The sequence below is a fragment of the Tachyglossus aculeatus genome, chromosome 1 (genome assembly GCF_015852505.1).
Source record: "Tachyglossus aculeatus isolate mTacAcu1 chromosome 1, mTacAcu1.pri, whole genome shotgun sequence".
Taxonomy (NCBI): domain Eukaryota; kingdom Metazoa; phylum Chordata; class Mammalia; order Monotremata; family Tachyglossidae; genus Tachyglossus; species Tachyglossus aculeatus.
In genome coordinates this window covers 107,239,527-107,256,688 of record NC_052066.1, presented here as the reverse complement: position 1 = coordinate 107,256,688, position 17,162 = coordinate 107,239,527, and the positions used below count along the sequence as shown (strand labels likewise).

Here is a 17,162-nt window from a genome sequence, read left to right as displayed (position 1 = left end):
GTCTAGATATAAGTTAATCAGGTCAGACATCATCCCTGTCCCATACTGGGATTTCAAACCGCATGTAGCTCTGAAGTGTTCACAAGCAGAAGTGTCTCCTGCCATATGAATAATGAGTTTGCCAAAGATTAATTTGAGGTGGGGGGGAAAGAATGAGAGGTAGTGAATGGCACTTCAAACAGGTATAGAAAGGAGAGAAAATATGGCAGTTGATATTTTCCTTTGGTTTTTAAAAACTTGAGGCATTACTGAGAGACATTAGGCCACATACACTGACTTCTTCAATAGTTTCTCAAGTGACAATTTATCTAATCAGTGTGGCAATCAAAGACTTCATGTTTACTGATTGCACTAATCAAAAATCACTTTTCAAATGCAGCTAATTGACAAGTTTACTGACTGAAATGAAAGGAAGTCATAAATCAGATGCTCTGGATTGCAGAAACCAAATGTGCCACTCACAGACTACTACCAGACTGTACTTGACTCCTCCAATTTATCAGCACACAGACAATTATTCATCAACAGAAAATTGGTACATCAAAGTCAAATCAAACAACTCCAGTAGGAAACACCCACAACTGATACTTGAAAGAGAGGTGGCAGTCTGATTGTCAGCAGTGCCCTTCTTGAGTACAATTTCACATTTCCACATGCAAAAAAAAAACCCCCGCAGTTACAGGAAAATCAGGAGATTTCAATTTTACTAAGCTGACCTATGGCATTGGTGACAAAAATTCAAGCAATTCAAATTACATGAATTAACGGACAGTTTGGATGTCACCTCTGGCTAACATACTCATTACTACTTAGCTATAAGCAAGCATGCTGTGCTTTTAATCCTAAACACATATAAATTCTGCCTTTTACCTGCAGCTTTTTGAATCTGCTTTCAAAGATTGCCTAAGGAAAACTATACTGGGGTCAAGAGGAAAACACCATGCAAAAGGTTTAGATTTGAAAGGTAACCAAGTAAACCTCCCCAGAACAACACCCACCCACCCAAAAAGCAAAAAGAAACACCAGAAAAGGGGACTCGGGGCCCAAATAAGAACACAAGAGAAATGCAGAAATGCCATATAGTGCGAGCTTTCACAAGCTTAGTTTAATCTAAGACTTAAAATTGAAACAAGGAAACCACTACCAGCTAATTCAAAGTAGTTCATTGAAGAACATGCAAGTTATTTAGCGGACAGAGTTCTGGCTAGATGTAAAGGGATGAAACTTACAGACCCACATTTACAATTACAGTGGAATTTGGTCATTTTAATGTCTGCCCTCTCCCCCTCTAGACTGTGAGCTCTGTGTGGGGAGCGAATTGTATACACTCCCACGTGCTTTGTACAGTGTTCTGCACACAGTAAACACTCAATAAATACCATGATTGCCAGATATCATGCTTGGGAATCATATAAAATTACGTTACACATATTTGAGGACTATAAGACCCAAGCAGTGGCAGGAGGCTAGGAGCCAGAGGAAGGTTATGGGTGAGGAAGGTTACAGGAGGAACATTTATGCTGTAAGCTTGAGTGGCACCGTGTTGCCTCCACAAGCCAGAGGAAGGTTATGGGTGACGAAGGTTACAGGAGGAACATTTATGCTGTTAGCTTGAGTGGCGCCATGTTGCCTTCACAACATGGAGAACATTAGGATGGCTACACCTGTGGTGGCCACTGTGGCTTCTGACCACTGAAATTCTAAGCTGTGAGAAGCCTGAAACTCTGCTCTCCTAGCCAGAGGGTCCTACAGCCTTTTATCTTAATTTTGTATTTATCCCTATCCACTGTCTTTACTGTTGATTTTTCGGTTTTTATTGTTTTACGTTTTTCCTTAGGTATCTGACACTAGTCCCCTGTCCAGATTTATTCTAAGACTGTGAGCCCTTTGAGGGCCAGGGATCCTGTCTAATCTTCCCCCAGTGCTTTGCATATAGCAATTAGTAAACAATTTTAATACTACTGTTTCCTTCCCCATACTTCCCTCTCTTGCAGGCACCACTGCCCCTACCAAGTTCATTCCCTTATAGATAAATGAGCCACCAAATGAACCACATTCTAAATTAAAAAAAAAAAAAAAACTAAGTAAAGAGCCATAGAGTGGCTATTTCTGGATTGGATGATATCTTGAAATTCCCTTCCAGAACTAGGATTTTATGAACTGGGCTTTCATGTCTGATTTTCTATCCAATGAAAGCTGTAATGCCACGCAGAAGCATTTCTGCAATCCCAACCCTGCAGGAGCCAAAAGTCAATAATTCAAGCATTAAGAACGTTGGGAAACAACACATCTTTACACCTACTCCAGTGGGCCTTCTGATTCTTCCTTCCGTATTAAAAGCAAGAATCCTATTAGGGAAGTAATATGACCTAGTGGAAAGAGCACAGGCCTGGGTTCTAATCCCGGCTCTGCCACTTAGCTGCCATGTGACCTTGCGCAAATCACTTAACTTCTCTGTGCCTCAGTTCCTTCATCTGCAAAATGGGAACTGAATACCTGTCCTCCCTACTACTTAGAATGGGAGCCCCATGTGGGACCTGATTCTCTTCCATCTATCCCAGCGTTTAGTACAGTGCTTGGCAATATAGTAAGTGCAAAATAGTAATGATGATAATAATAATAATGATTGTGGCATTTGTTAAGCACTTATTATATGTCAGGCACTGTACTAAGCCTTAGGGTGAATACAAGCAAATTAGGTTGGATACAGTCCCTGTCCCACTTGGGGCTCATTCTCAATCCCCATTGACAGATGAGGTGACAAGCACAGAAGTGAAGTGACTTACCTAAGGCCAGACAGCAGGCCAGGAGCAGAGCCAGAATTAGAACCCATGACTTCTCACCCCCAGGCCTGTGCTCTATCCACTACACCACGCTGCTTTGCTTAACAAATACCATTATTATTTGATCAAACAATATATTCTTTCCCCCATCAGTAGCTTACATACCCTCTGTCTTTAACTTCCACAGCAGCACAAATCCACTGCAGGCTCCTCCTCCCGCACAATCAACTAGCCACCAAGTTCTATACCGTATCCCTTGCTTCTCTCACTAGGCCCTTCTACAAATACTATCCTTCAGCAGGATCCTTTCAGAATGCAACAGTATTTGATGGAAATATTGGTGAAAATAAGCCACGGAGAAAGCACCTGAGGAACCATTCAAGAAAAGCCCATTTGGAAAACAAACAGCTCTCTTTTAATGACTATGGATTTCTGCCCACGAGGCCTGAAAGGAAAAAAATGCCAGTTCCTGGATTATTTGGTCATGACTTCTCACAATCTTCTCAAGCAACTCTAATGACAGTAAAGTGAAGGAAACGTTCAGAAATGTTTCAAGGTGGGGACCAGAAAATCAAAGTTCCAGAAAACCTGACAAATTTTCGACAATCCCTAGAGCTAATTTTCCATACTCGAGGCCTGTGTATCTGCCCTCCCTGCCATATGTTGTGTGCTGGAAGCCTCCTTGTCTACCACCCCCTCCAAAAAAACCAGAAAAGACACAAGGAAAACACTTTAGTCTATTACTGCAAACAAAACAACTCACATAACATTCTTTATGGTTTCTTAAAAAGCATCACCCCAAACAACATGGCAAGAAAAAGGAATCTTGTGAAAACAAGCAAACAAGGCCCTTTCAACTCCTCCATTCTTCGTTAGTATTAACAGAACCAAGGCTTCAGGTAATGCTTTTTAAGGAGCTGATGCTAAATTTAAGTTGAGACCTAAATTGCAAATCAAGACAATTACCCAAGCAGGAACCTTTAATTGCAGATCAATCACTGGAAAAGATGAGTAGACCACGGGTCAAGGTTTCCCTGAATGGAGTTGTCTGTTAAAACCTCATGCTTTCCCCTCTACCCAGAAGGACTATGAAGGCCTAACCAATTCTGTTACATTGTACTCTCCCATTCATTCATTCATTCTATCACATTTATTGAGCGCTTACTGTGTGCAGAGCACTGTACTAAGCGCTTGGGAAGTACAAGTGGGCAACATATAGAGACGATCCCTACCCAACAGCAGGCTCCCAAACGCTCAATACAGTGCTCTGCACAAGGTAAGCAAACAGGAAAAATGGATGTTGCCAACTTGTACTTCCCAAGAGCTTAGTACAGTGCTCTGCACACAGTAAGCGCTCAATAAATACGACTGAATGAATGGATGGATGGAAGGTGCTAAAAGGAGATGCGGGCAACTGTCACCCTGAAAGCACACTAACAAGTCGCACACAACAGCAGCGTGGAGAAGCAGCGTGGCTCGGTGGAAAGAGCCCGGGCTTTGGAGTCAGAGTTCATGGGTTCAAATCCCGGCTCTGCCAATTGTCAGCTGTGTGACTTTGGGCAAGTCACTTCACTTCTCTGGGCCTCAGTTACCTCATCTGTAAAATAGGGGTGAGCCCCACGTGGGACAACCCGATCACCTTGTAACCTCCCCAGCGCTTAGAACAGTGCTTTGCACATAGTAAGCGCTTAATAAATGCCATTAAAACCAAAACAAAAACAAACACACAGCAACGACTGGTAAAGACAACTTGGAGAGAGAAGTTGGGAAAGAAAACAGGCAATTACACTTTAAGAGGCAGCATAAACCATTACGGCAGGCCCTACCAAAGAGTGTTGGCAAAAGGCCTGTTGTAAGGCACATTCCTTGGGAAAACGTCATCTTACTGAAGGAGAGCGAGCTCCATCCACCATTGCTTACTTGACATGAGCTTTGGAATCTGCGCCTGGCCTCTCATCATTGGCCTGGAGAAATGTCCCTGATAACCCCCGGGGGGTGCCGCATTGCTGTACACTCCGCTCCCCGATCCTCCTCTGGGCATTACGTGGCTGCACCGTGCGAGAAAAATACAGTCGACATTTAGAAAATACATTGTCCCAACAGCTCCGACAGCTACTATCCCGGCCAAACTTCCAGACTGAGCCCCCTTTTCCTCTGCTCCTCCTCCCCTCCCCGTCGCCGACTCCCTCCCTCTGCTCTACCCGCTTCCCCGCCCCACAGCACTTGTGTGAATTTGTGCACATTTATTATTCTATTTATTTTATTATTCTATTCTATTATTATTCTGCAATATTATAGAATATGCTATTATTTTATATATAATTACATCATACACCACTACACATCAAAAATAATTATATTTAATAATAATTATAATTTAATTATAAATAATATACATAACTTTTTATTAATTAAATTTATATAATTTTATTTATATGATCTGATAATTATAATTAATAATGATATTATTCTATTCATTTTATTAATGATGTGCATATATCTACCTATTTATCTATTATCTATATAGATAATATGTCTATATCTATAGATTAAAACATATTTATATTATCTAGATAGATAATAAATAGATATCTAGATAGATAAATAATATCTATAATATAATAGATATATTAGAGCACTGTACTAGGCGCTTGGGTTCCTCTCCCCCTCCCCCCCTCCTTCCCCTCCCCACAGCACCTATGCATATGTTTGTACAGATTTATTACTCTATTTATTTTACTTGTACATATTTACTATTCTATTTATTTTATTTTGTTAATATGTTTTGTTGTCTGTCTCCCCCTTCTAGACTTTGAGCCCGCTGTTGGGTAGGGACCGTCTCTGTATGTTGCCGATTTGTACTTCCCAAGCACTTAGTGCAGTGCTCTGCACACAGTAAGCGCTCAATAAATACGATTGAATGAATGAATGAATTTCGCAGACTGAGCCCCCTCCTCTCTCCCCCTCCTCCCCCTCCCCCCGCCTTACCTCCTTCCCCTCCCCACAGCACCTGTATATATGTATATATGTTTGTACGTATTTATTACTCTATTTATTTTTTTGTACATATTTATTCTATTTATTTTATTTTGTTGTCTGTCTCCCCCTGCTAGACTGTGAGCCCGCTGTTGCGTAGGGACTGTCTCTATATGTTGCCAACTTGTACTTCCCAAGCGCTTAGTACAGTGCTCTGCACACAGTAAGCGCTCAATACATACGATTGAATGGATGAATATATATCTATATAAATAGATATCTCTATCTATCTATTTTGATGCTATTGTTGTCTGTCTCCCCCTTCAAGACTGTGAGCCCGTTGTTGGGTAGGGATTGTCTCTATCTGCTGCCGAATTGTACTTTCCAAGAGCTTAGTACAGAGCTCTGCACACAGTACGCGCTCAATAAATACGACTGAATGAATGAATGAATACGACTGAATGAATGAAAACACCAAAAAAGTGAATTGTTCTCATCAAATCTTCACGTACGTTGATTTGCTGGTCGCTGTTGTACTATACTCTACCAAGCACTTAGTACAGTGCTCTGCACACAGTAAGCGCTCAATAAATACAACTGAATGAACTGCATGAATGAATGATAGTCACTCCGCCTTGAGCCCCATGGCTCTTATGTACATATCCTTGCACCCTGCCATTTCCCCTAACTGTAATGTTTTTGGATGTCTGTTTCTCCCTCTAGACTGCAAGCTCCTTAGGGGCAGGGACTGTGTCCACCAACCTTATTGCACTGTACTCCCCCAAGTGCTTAATACAGTACTCTGCTCACAGTAAGCACTTACTTGGTAGATATCTGTGCTCTCAAGGAGCTGCGCTACTGGGGGCTTCTGCTACTACAATGGCAAAAGAGTGGCAATATTCATGTTTATAACACCGTCGCTGTAAGTTCCCTCAAAGTTGAACCAACGCTCCTTTAAAGCAGCATCTACTCTCTTTTCCACATTGCCTTTAGTGCCTTTTTTGGTTGTCCTACTGTTCACATGACAGATATTATCATTTACGGAGCAGAAGTGGGCCACTCCACCGCAAAACATAAGCTTTATTTTATCCGCAACACATTCAAGATAATGGCCAAAGCGGACACGGGGTCTTGATGTAAAAATGGAAATAATGAAAGATCCCAAATTTAGCACACAAACATTTTAAATTAAAACACCCGGTCTGCACGCTGAGCGACTTTTAAAGAAACTAATCACATTTCCCCTTTTTCCTATTTGTAAATTAATAAAAACAAACTATCAGTTTGGCTCGCTGACCTAGCAACCATATTTATGGAAGACTTTCTGCTGGGCTCGGAATTTCATAATGAGTACTAGGCGGGGGGGGGGGGGGGGGGGGGAGATGGGGGAAGGAGAAAGGATAAAAGAGATGGAGAGGGATACACATGAAAGGTGAGAACCTGGTAGAGGGAAAGAGATGCACAGGCAGGGATAATAGAAAGGGAACAAGGAGGGGAAGGGAAAAGTCAAGGGGAAGAAAGGGACAGGAAACAAGGAAAAACAATGGGTGAGAAGAGGGGAAGGGATGAGTGACAAGAGAGGGGAGAAAAACATGTCTACCGACTCTTATATTGCACTCCCAAGCGTTCGGCACACAGTAAGCCCTCAATAAATAAGACTGATTGAGTACAGGGGCAGGTAAATGGAGTGAAGAGTATTCTGTGGAAGAGGAAAAGGACAAGAAATAATGGAAAGGAAAAGGCCTTCGACAAAGGGGAGAGGGGCACAGAAGATCACGACTACAAAGTCAAGAAAAGGGAAAGAGGGCCTTAGAAACAGAGAAGTGCAAAAGATACACAAAAATAGGCAGAGAGGAAGTGATGGAGATGGACAAGTCAAGAGACAAAAGCGGCAGGGCAATGATACTAAGAGAAAGTCACAGAAAGGGGAAATGAAGATAGATCAAAAGATGGATTCGCAACAAAGAATGGGATTTTTTTTTGCTAATTTGACATATGAAACTGCAGTGGAAATATATATCTATCAAGCAAAGCACCTGAAGCCGGTTGGGCACTTCAACTTTTACACCGCACAGACTCTCCAACAAAAGCATTTCTCACATTCTAGCAAGGTTATTTAAGGTACTAGATGAAGACGAGTTTGTTAAGGTCCTTGTGAGATGTTAGATTGCAACTCAATGGTCCTTAAGGACACCATAACCAGGATTGAACACACACACACAAAACACAGTGTTACATTTAGAAACCTCTACCTTCCCACTACAGATTTTTCTCCATTTCTCCCCATCCAAACCTATCTGTACTGCCAAGCTAGCCCAGAAACAGAGCAGCTGATTATACACAAACCTGAAAAAGAGAAGATGCTAATTCGAAGCACTAAACAAAGATTCAAATTTGCAGAATTTCTGAATGCTTAAATGGTCCTGTTAAATATTCATCTCACTTTTCCAAACACTCATCAGTGCTTACAACAGTGCTTGGCACATAGTAAGTGCTTAACAAATACCATCCTCATCATTATTATTTTCCTCTAAAGTGTTTTGAGGGTGAAGATTCGGTCCTTTTAAATGTCATCTGCCTTTTAAACAAAAACGGTACCTAAAGTGGAATTTTTGAATCTTAACTGCCTTCAGATCTCATGCTTTTTTTCCCCTTCATTTTCCCACACTCTTTCGAGTCCCAGTTTTTCCCCAAATTTCTATTCTCGGCTCCTCTTTTCTTTCGTCCTCTGGCCCTCTGTGCATCTCCCTCGGTCGTTCTGTTACTGTGTCTGCATGGTGTCAGCGTGAAGGGTATGGTAAAACCCACTCTACACATCCAGGTAGTGATGGTGCAGAAAACAGCCGGGAGAGAAATGCCTGCTGGGGTCAATGCCATTAGTACACTAAATCACAGATAACTTTCTTGAGATGATGCCGCATCAGACCTACGGTGCACCCAGCCCAGGAGCCTCACTTCAGCAGCGGCACAAAAGGGGACAGCAATATGAATGAAACCCAAGACGGAGATGGGGTAAAAGGAATTAAAAATAAAAAGACAGAAAAAAGCTAAAGCTATTTAAGAGTAGATGTGCAAATTCAACTACCGCTTCCTTGTCTGTTTAGACAAGATTTCATGATTTAAATTTATATACAAATGGCTCCTTTTTAAGAATGTGTGACTTCGGATAACCATTTCCCCTTAAAGCAAATAGATTAACACTCTGAAAATCATGAGAACACTCTGTGAAATACTTACCCTAATGTCCTGAAAGCTGACTGGTCTAAATGAACGGGTCTTCTGTCTCGATTAAAACCAAGCTGTGGCCTCCACTGCCTTCCATTACTGGATTTTTCCCAGTCGCCTGGCTTGAGCACTGGTGCTGGTTTCCTGAGAGTTAAAAATATAACACAATTGATTTCATATAAGTAAACGATTGCTCTATGATAAATTACCTTATCTCATAAAAACGATTCATTTACCTTGCTCCTGGAAGGACTACAGCCTTGAAAATGTAATCTTCACCAAACTGAGGATCTTTAAAATTGATACTAAAAGAGAAGAGCAAACAATTGTATATAAAGGGGATTAGTGGGTGGAGTGTGTATGGCTTGCTTTTCACCTACGGCCGGTTCTCAGTTACTTCAAGAAACAAAAGGAGGCTTGGAGAGCGTGGAAAATTGAAATCCACGGCCAATCAAAAAAACTTCATTGTAATTAATCGTTTCAATGTCCTCCCTACCATCCCCCTTACTAATGCTCTTTGGTTTTCTAGTGTTCAAACAACCCCCTGATGGAGGAGCCATGTGGAACAGTCAAGTTCTCTGAAGAAGAAGCAAAAGGGGCTGGGAATCGACCAACTGGACCCTGGAGTTAAAAGGGGGGAGCTTGCCTGCCCTCTTGGTGGGACTGTGTGTCTCCATGAACAAGGGATTATGCACTAATGGGTGAAAAAAGGCTTTAAACCTCTGTAAACTCTTAGGGGGAAATTCATTATACAGTGGCTCATGTCCCTCAGTGGCACTCAATTCTAGATATTTAGTAATCACTTACTTGAGTCAAACGAGGGAAAATTTTTGAAGCCACAGAAATGTCGATTTGCTGATAACATCTTTTAAACACACCTCGCAAAGATTACTCTGGCTGACCAGTTTGGCGATCACTCAGGACTTTTAATCCCCCTCTCTTCCTGTCTGTTTTCCCTCAAGTATTCCATGACTCAAATGCCTCGTCCCAGGCAGAAATTACAGCAAGTGAAATTCCAAACATCTTCAGTTTATTTTGCTGAAGTCTGTTGATAGCTTAGACAGAAGTTGAGGCAACACTTTTTCCTCCTCTCCCTGTCCCTTGCCCCATGCTTTAGAAAGTTGAGTGGTGAGTAGGAAGTTCCAGACACAAAGGGGAAAGTCTCTCGTAAGTCCCTGCCCTCCGTTCTTCCAACGAACCTCGCAGTGTAACAATATCACTTTTCACTCATAAGAGATGGAATTAGACTGAGAAGTCCTGCTTGAAAAAAATTATCAAGGATCATATATAAATATCACAGTAGCTAAGGTACTTATTCACTGTTGGAGAAGACCCTTTCAGGTTAGGATTCAGAAGTCAGTATTGGAAAGCTAAGTCACTTCAGATCTTTAGGTGGAGAGGATTTTAACTATACTAAATGAGAAATCGTAAATATCTCATATTACCCATAAAAAGCACTTACACTGGATTTCAAATTTGGAAATCACTAAAGAAAGCCATTTTACAGTTCAAAGTCCCACGAGGTTAACTAAAGGCACACAGCAAAAATGCAAGCTAAAGCCAAATGCCCAAAAAGGGCAACTGGGTAGAAATAAGGGACAAATTCACCGAGGGATAAGTTTTGAGCATCTTTTCCATTTTGCTTCAGATACAAAATACCTGAGGTTACCTAGAGATTTTTCAGACTCACTGATTCGAGTTCTTCCAAGTACTGATGTTTCACAGAAAAAAAGCAATTCATATGGCCAAGTAGCCTTACCCTCACTCGGGCTAAAATTTCCCAATCCCTCAACTCCCCCATGGATTAGTAGATGTTTCCGGATATCCTGTCAGCCAAGGATTCTCCAATATCAGAGAACACCCCACTATTCCTGGCCAGGAATCCCTCTTGGGAACACCCACAAATTCTGCTTCAATAAATGCCCCCAGGACTTAAGCCATTTTTCTTAAATCAAACCTCTCAGTAATATAAAGCCTACCATGAATGGGCCATTTGGAAAAACTAATATCAATCTGTAGTAATACTGCTACACCCCAAATGAAAAACAGTGCTACAAGAAACAGTGCTCAACAAAGCATAATTTCCCATTGGCAACAATGCATCGCCAATACCCAAAAAAGTGATTAAAAACACAATATATTAATACTATAAGCATACACAAATAGCAATATAAATACATACTTATAAATTTAAACAATGAATCATTAACAGGGGCACACATTAAGACTTCCCAGACTAAGCCCCCTGTTTCCTCTGCTCCTCCTCCCCATCGCTCTGACTCGCACACCTGCTCTACTCCCCTCCCTGCCCCACAGCACTTGTGTACATATGTACATATTTATTCTATTTATTTTATTAATGATATATATATATCTATAATTCTATTTATTTATATTGATCCCTGTAGTTGTTTTGCGGTCTGTCTCCCCCCTTCTAGACTGTGAGCCCGTTGTTGGGTAGGGACCGTCTTTATATGTTGCCAACTTGTACTTCCCAAGCGCTTAGTACAGTGCTCTGCACACAGTAAGTGCTCAATAAATACGACTGAATGAATGAATTTGTACTTTCCAAGCACTTAGTACAGTGCTCTGCACACAATAAGCGCTCACTAAGTATGACAATGACTGAAAACACCAAAAATCCGAATTGTTCTCATCACAAGCTTCACATACATTGACTTGCTGCTCGCCTGAGTTCAGACGCTTCAGCGCAACTAATTTAGCTATCAGATTTAAGCGAAGGAATTTGCTACCTGCAGCACCTGACTGCTCAAGAAGCCACCTCATTGCTTGCTGCATGCTTCCCAAGAGAGTGCCATTACCTTGAGGTACTGGGATAACAGAGCAGCAAGAAGTAGATGAGTAAACCCGCAGTATCTGACCAAAGAAACACCTACAGCATCTCCCGTGATGAACACAGTGGGTAGGAATTCTTCAAGTAGCTGGATAACATGGATGATGGACACAAAAGTGGCTACCAAACTGAAAAAAGCATGGTCCCGGGAGTCAAAGGACCTGGATTTTAATGCCGGCTCCACCACCTGCCTGCTGTGTGACCCTTAAAAAGTGATTTAACTACTCTGCGCCTCCGTTTTCTCATCTGTAAAATGGGAATTCAATACCTGTTCCCCCACCTACTTGGCCTGTGTGCTCCATGTGGGACAGGGACTGTGACCAGCCTGATTAATTTATATCTACCCCAGTGCTTGACAGCACATAATAAGCATTTAAATGCAACTATTATCACCACCACTGATAATAATAATAATAATGTCCTCCAACTGGTTTTAAAGGCTATCAGCAGTACTAGCATTATGGTGCTGTTACTTTGGGTTTTGTATGTAAAAGTCTTGCATGCCCTTTCACAATGTGCTACATCTCTGCCCACCTACTTGCTCTGTTGCACTCCACCACCCCAGAGGGAACAAGACCAGCAGGCACGAGGCACGCAAACCCCTAAGCTACACTCGATTCCTTTGCGCAGTCTGTTGGTCTTGAAGTCTTGGGCTCATCTATCATGCACTGTGAGAGAATGCATCGTTATTCCTATGGTGCATTATGTGAAATGTGTTTTGAGGTCATGACTCATTGTAATTTGAGGGGTGACTGACTTCAGCTAGTCAAGAGCTGAATGCTAGTTCTGCACATGGGAACTGGGTACACCCAACTTGCAGAGCGTACATATGCTGCTCACAGCACAAGGACGGCAAAACCAGAGCACCAAAGTGAAACATGAGATGACCGTACGGAATATCAGCATTAAATTCAATATTGCTACTGTGGAAAGGCGCTAAAGGGTATTACCATGGGGAGCTGCCAAAAATTTAATGTCCCAATAAAAGGAGAACAGTACCATTTCCACGTACAGCGGTGCAGGTGTATTTACCTTAAGTAGGGAGTCACTAACTACTTCTTCCAGTTATGGTGAAGTCATAAATTGCGTGCATTCATTGCCAAATATATAACTAAGAAATTAAAGCTTACTATTATTAAAATACATGTTTTCAAAGCAAGACTTTAGGAAGTTAAACCTAATTCTCACTTAAATTCCAATTCCCCACCTTGACTGAAAACTGCTTATGCAAAGACTGATACTCAACTTACATTTCAGTATATTGCCAATGCGGGATGCCAAATAGGTACTCAGCAAATATTAGTCATAAATATTACTGTTTTACAGCATCTATTGGGAAATTTCTTTGTGTTCAACTTTAGGAGGAGATGCAAGATTATCAAATCAGACCCCAAATCTCCCAAGGGGCTCACAATCTGATCCCCATTTTATAGACTTGCTCAAGGTCTCACAGCAAGCCAGTGGTAGAGCTGGGCTAAGAACCCAGAGCTCCTGACTGTAACAGGCCACAAAGACCGAAATGCTGCCAAGTAACATAAGTGCCATGACAAAATAAAGGTGGAATTCTCATCACAAACAATTTTCTCTGCTGCAGCCTAAGATTAATCTCTAGAAATACCACTTCAGTGCATTATTCTTTGGGAGTTTGTACTAGTGTTCTTCACAGTGAAGAGAACTGACGCAAGGAAAAAATTACACTTTTATACTACCTTTACATCTACAGAGTTGATGATAAATACTGAAACTCAAATCTTACCTTTACTCAGGAAAGATTTTATGGTCATTGAACTTGACATTTTAAAATTTTGAAAGTTTAAGAAACTTGGATTTTTCTTCTATTCTTCTGTCAAGGCACCAGTTTAATGCCTTACAGAGCATTTGAGGCAGCTAAAAGTAAAACCGTAACAGAAGGTGTTTTGAACCATCAAGTCTTTATGTTTCTGATTATATCTACTTCAGTTTAAGTGTTTCTCATACACTTCCTTCAGTGTTATACTCCAAGTTGATTTCAAGTTATCCACTTGCCAACCAATATCATCATGAACACTGCGGTGAATGTTACCTATGACCTTCCATTATAGGCCCAGCTTCACTCTCTCACTCTCACACCCTCTTGACAAAACTTTCATTGCTTTATCTAGGCCCAGAGGAAAATGTTTGTGAAAAGTTGAAGAAAAACACCCCATTGAAGGAAAATAAACTCCAGTTCTCTGAAAGGCCCTTTCAGGACATATTTCTGAATTGTCACTGGCTGAATTAAAATCTTCAGCTTATCACAAGCACCAGATGGAAAAGGGCCCCCCAAAGCCATATAACAAGATGACCTATCTAGTATTTCACATTTGATTAGATTTCATTTTCAACTTTCATTCAAAACTTCTGGCGCTTGACTATCTTGAACTTTGCATAATTCTCTTTTGCTCTGTGTGTCTGCCTTCACCCTCCTAGACTGTGGAGTCCTTGGATGGCCAGGCACTGTGTCTCAACTGATTTTCTTTTATTCCTTCCCCGCTGATTAGTACCATGTTCTGCCTATAAGAAAATTTAAGACCTGAATAACTGGCAGAGACTGGGGGTGGGTGGGTATTTATTGGTATTTACTGAGCTCTTACTATGTGCAGATCACTGTAATAAGTGCTTGGGAAAGTACAATATAACAGGTGACAGCTGTGAATCCTCGCCTTCAAGGAGCTTACAGTTCACAGGGGGAGACAGGTATCAAAACAGATTAAAAGAATTACTAAGAGTTAACAGTCTTGAAGGGGAAGGAAATTTTAAGAGGGGAACTACAGTTCTTAATCAGACTTTCTTCCCTTTTAAAGATCTGTGGAGAGAGACAATATCTTTGCTCTCAGATCGCCAGTCCTTCTTGCCATCTGTGAAGGCAATAACAATAATCTCCAGAAGCGGACAGGTTTCAAATGAACAAGTAAACCCTTTAGCCGAGGGAGGACCCTTCTAGGCTTCTTCGAAGGGCTGGTAACCAGCTCTCCTCTACCTCCACTGAACAATGGGATTGGAACTGTACAGTGAGGGTTTTGATTTTTCTGGCTGTGGAAGGCTTTAAAACACTGGAATTTCCTCCTTTGAAGACATGACAGGTAGGTTGGTTTCCTCATTGAGCCTCACATGCGTTCGGGCTCTGCCTCCCCACTTTCTTCATTCCATTTTAGATTGGAGGGGAGAAGGGAATTAATTACACTGTTAAAGGATCCAAAAGAAGTGAGGTGACTACAGAGCAATAGCCATGTCTCTGCTGCATTTTTAGGATATGTGCTTTTGGGTAAGATTGCGGTGGGCAGGAATGTGTCTGTTTATTGTTGTATTTGTACTCTCCCAAGTGCTTAGTACAGTGCTCTGCACCCAGTAAGCGCTCAATAAATTTGACTGAATGAATGAGTGACTGCCATTTTGGTTCTAGAGTCATAGCAGCCTAAAAATAATGTGCATAGTTCCCCAACTCACTATTTAGTGAGATGGGGGTTCCTTTTAATAATAATAATAATAATAATGACATTTATTAAGTGCTTACTTTGTGCAAAGCACTGTTCTAAGCGCTGGGGAGGTTACAAGGCGACCAAGTTGTCCCATGGGGGCTCACAGTCTTAATCCCCATTTTACAGATGCGGTAACTGAGGCACAGAGAAGTTAAATGACTTGCCCAAAGTCACACGGCTGACAAGTGAGGGAGCCGGAATTTGAACCCATGAGCTCTGACTCCAAAGTCCATGCTCTTTCCACTGAACCACACTGCGTCTCTGGGTCAGAATACTGCTAATCAGACTGACAAAAATATTTTCGTATACTCAAATACCTATGGTTGTGTGTGATCTTGCCTAAAGGTGGAATAAATCACAGTACACGGTTTACAGGGTCTTTTCCAGTTTTAAAATCCCATACAAGCTTGTGGATTTTTTGAGTCTGAGCAGACTAAACACTGCATATTTCATCTTCAAATTTCTTGGAATGTATCAAGGTTAGAGGAGCACAACAAATTTCAACAACTGCAAAACCATAAAGCCCAGCTCCCTTACCTGATTGCAGTATTTTGAGTCAGATCCCGTAACACAGGAACAGGAGAACATACTGTTCTAAAGAAGAAAAAGACTGGGAGTCAGAATTTTCACTTATTATCAATCAACAGTATTCACTGAGTGCTTACCTTGTGTAGAGCACTGTACTACGTTTGGAAGAGTACAATAGGTTGCAAAGGAAAATATGTATCCTTGTTATACTTCTTTTCATTTAGAAACAAACCAAAAACTTTTTTTTCAAAATCCTTGGAAAGATTAGCAAGTATTTCCCAAATAAAATCTGGAAAGCCAATGGCTGAAAAAGTATTCCTAATCTCTATTATAATTATTTTTAAAATATTAAGATAGTAAAAATGATTATTACAATCCCATTCTAGGATGGAAAATTGGTAAGATGGGCATACCACACTAAATAGTTAAGGGAAAAAGCATCTCACCCTCTAGAAAGTTGGATAGTTTTCTGCATACTTCCTGAAATATTCAGGTGAAGACAGAGTTGGAATTTGGGACCTTTTAAGAAACACATCAGCTAGCAGTTCTGACAGTTTCTTTAAATGCAGTACAAGGTAGATTTCAAATGGGAAAAAAAACCCCAAAAACAAAACCATAAAAATCCCAAAACCTCTATGGAGTGCTCAGAACCATTAATTAATAATAATAATAATAATAATAATGGCATTTATTAAGCACTTACTATGTGCAAAGCACTGTACTAAGCGCTGGGGAGGTTACAAGGTGATCAGGTTGTCCCATGGGGGGGTGGGGGGGCTCACAGTCAATCCCCATTTTACAGATGCAGTAACTGAGGCCCAGAGTAGTGAAGTGACTTGCCCAAAGTCACACAGCTGACAATTGGTGGAGCCGGGATTTGAACCCATGACCTCTGACTCCAAAGCCTGAGCTCTTTCCACTGTGCCACGCTGCTTCTCTTATCTCTTAATAATCAAGCTTATTATGAAGCATAGTGTTGTGAGCAAATAGAAACATGCTAATCAAATCTCATACTATATGGGAAACAGGGAAATATATAGGGAAATAAACCTATAAACCCTTATTACCAACTTGTCTACAGTCAAGGATGCAGAAACTGCCCCCTAAATCCAAAGAGGAGAGAGGGATTTTTTTTTTTAACTTCCAGATTCTTACTAGGTTAAAATGGATTTATCTCTCAAAAAGGTTTTTTACTTTTTCATTTAAAGTAAGTTATCATATTTATTGAGCACTTACTGTGTGCAGAGCAATGTGCTAACTCCTTGGGAAAATACAATATAACAGACACAGTCCCTGCCC

At 41.0% G+C, this 17,162-nt stretch overlaps 1 protein-coding gene across 1 annotated transcript in view; it reads right to left on the bottom strand.

The window, feature by feature from the left end:
- The window catches only part of XRN2 (5'-3' exoribonuclease 2), an 85,909-nt gene that overhangs the window by 13,428 nt on the left and 55,319 nt on the right, over positions 1-17,162 (bottom strand). The window contains exons 24-27 of the mRNA XM_038770320.1: positions 15,873-15,929; positions 9,221-9,289; positions 8,997-9,128; positions 4,704-4,831 (exon numbers count right to left, since the gene is read on the bottom strand). Of these exons, the coding sequence (XP_038626248.1) occupies positions 4,704-4,831; positions 8,997-9,128; positions 9,221-9,289; positions 15,873-15,929 (386 nt within the window). The remainder of the gene's footprint in view (positions 1-4,703; positions 4,832-8,996; positions 9,129-9,220; positions 9,290-15,872; positions 15,930-17,162) is intronic.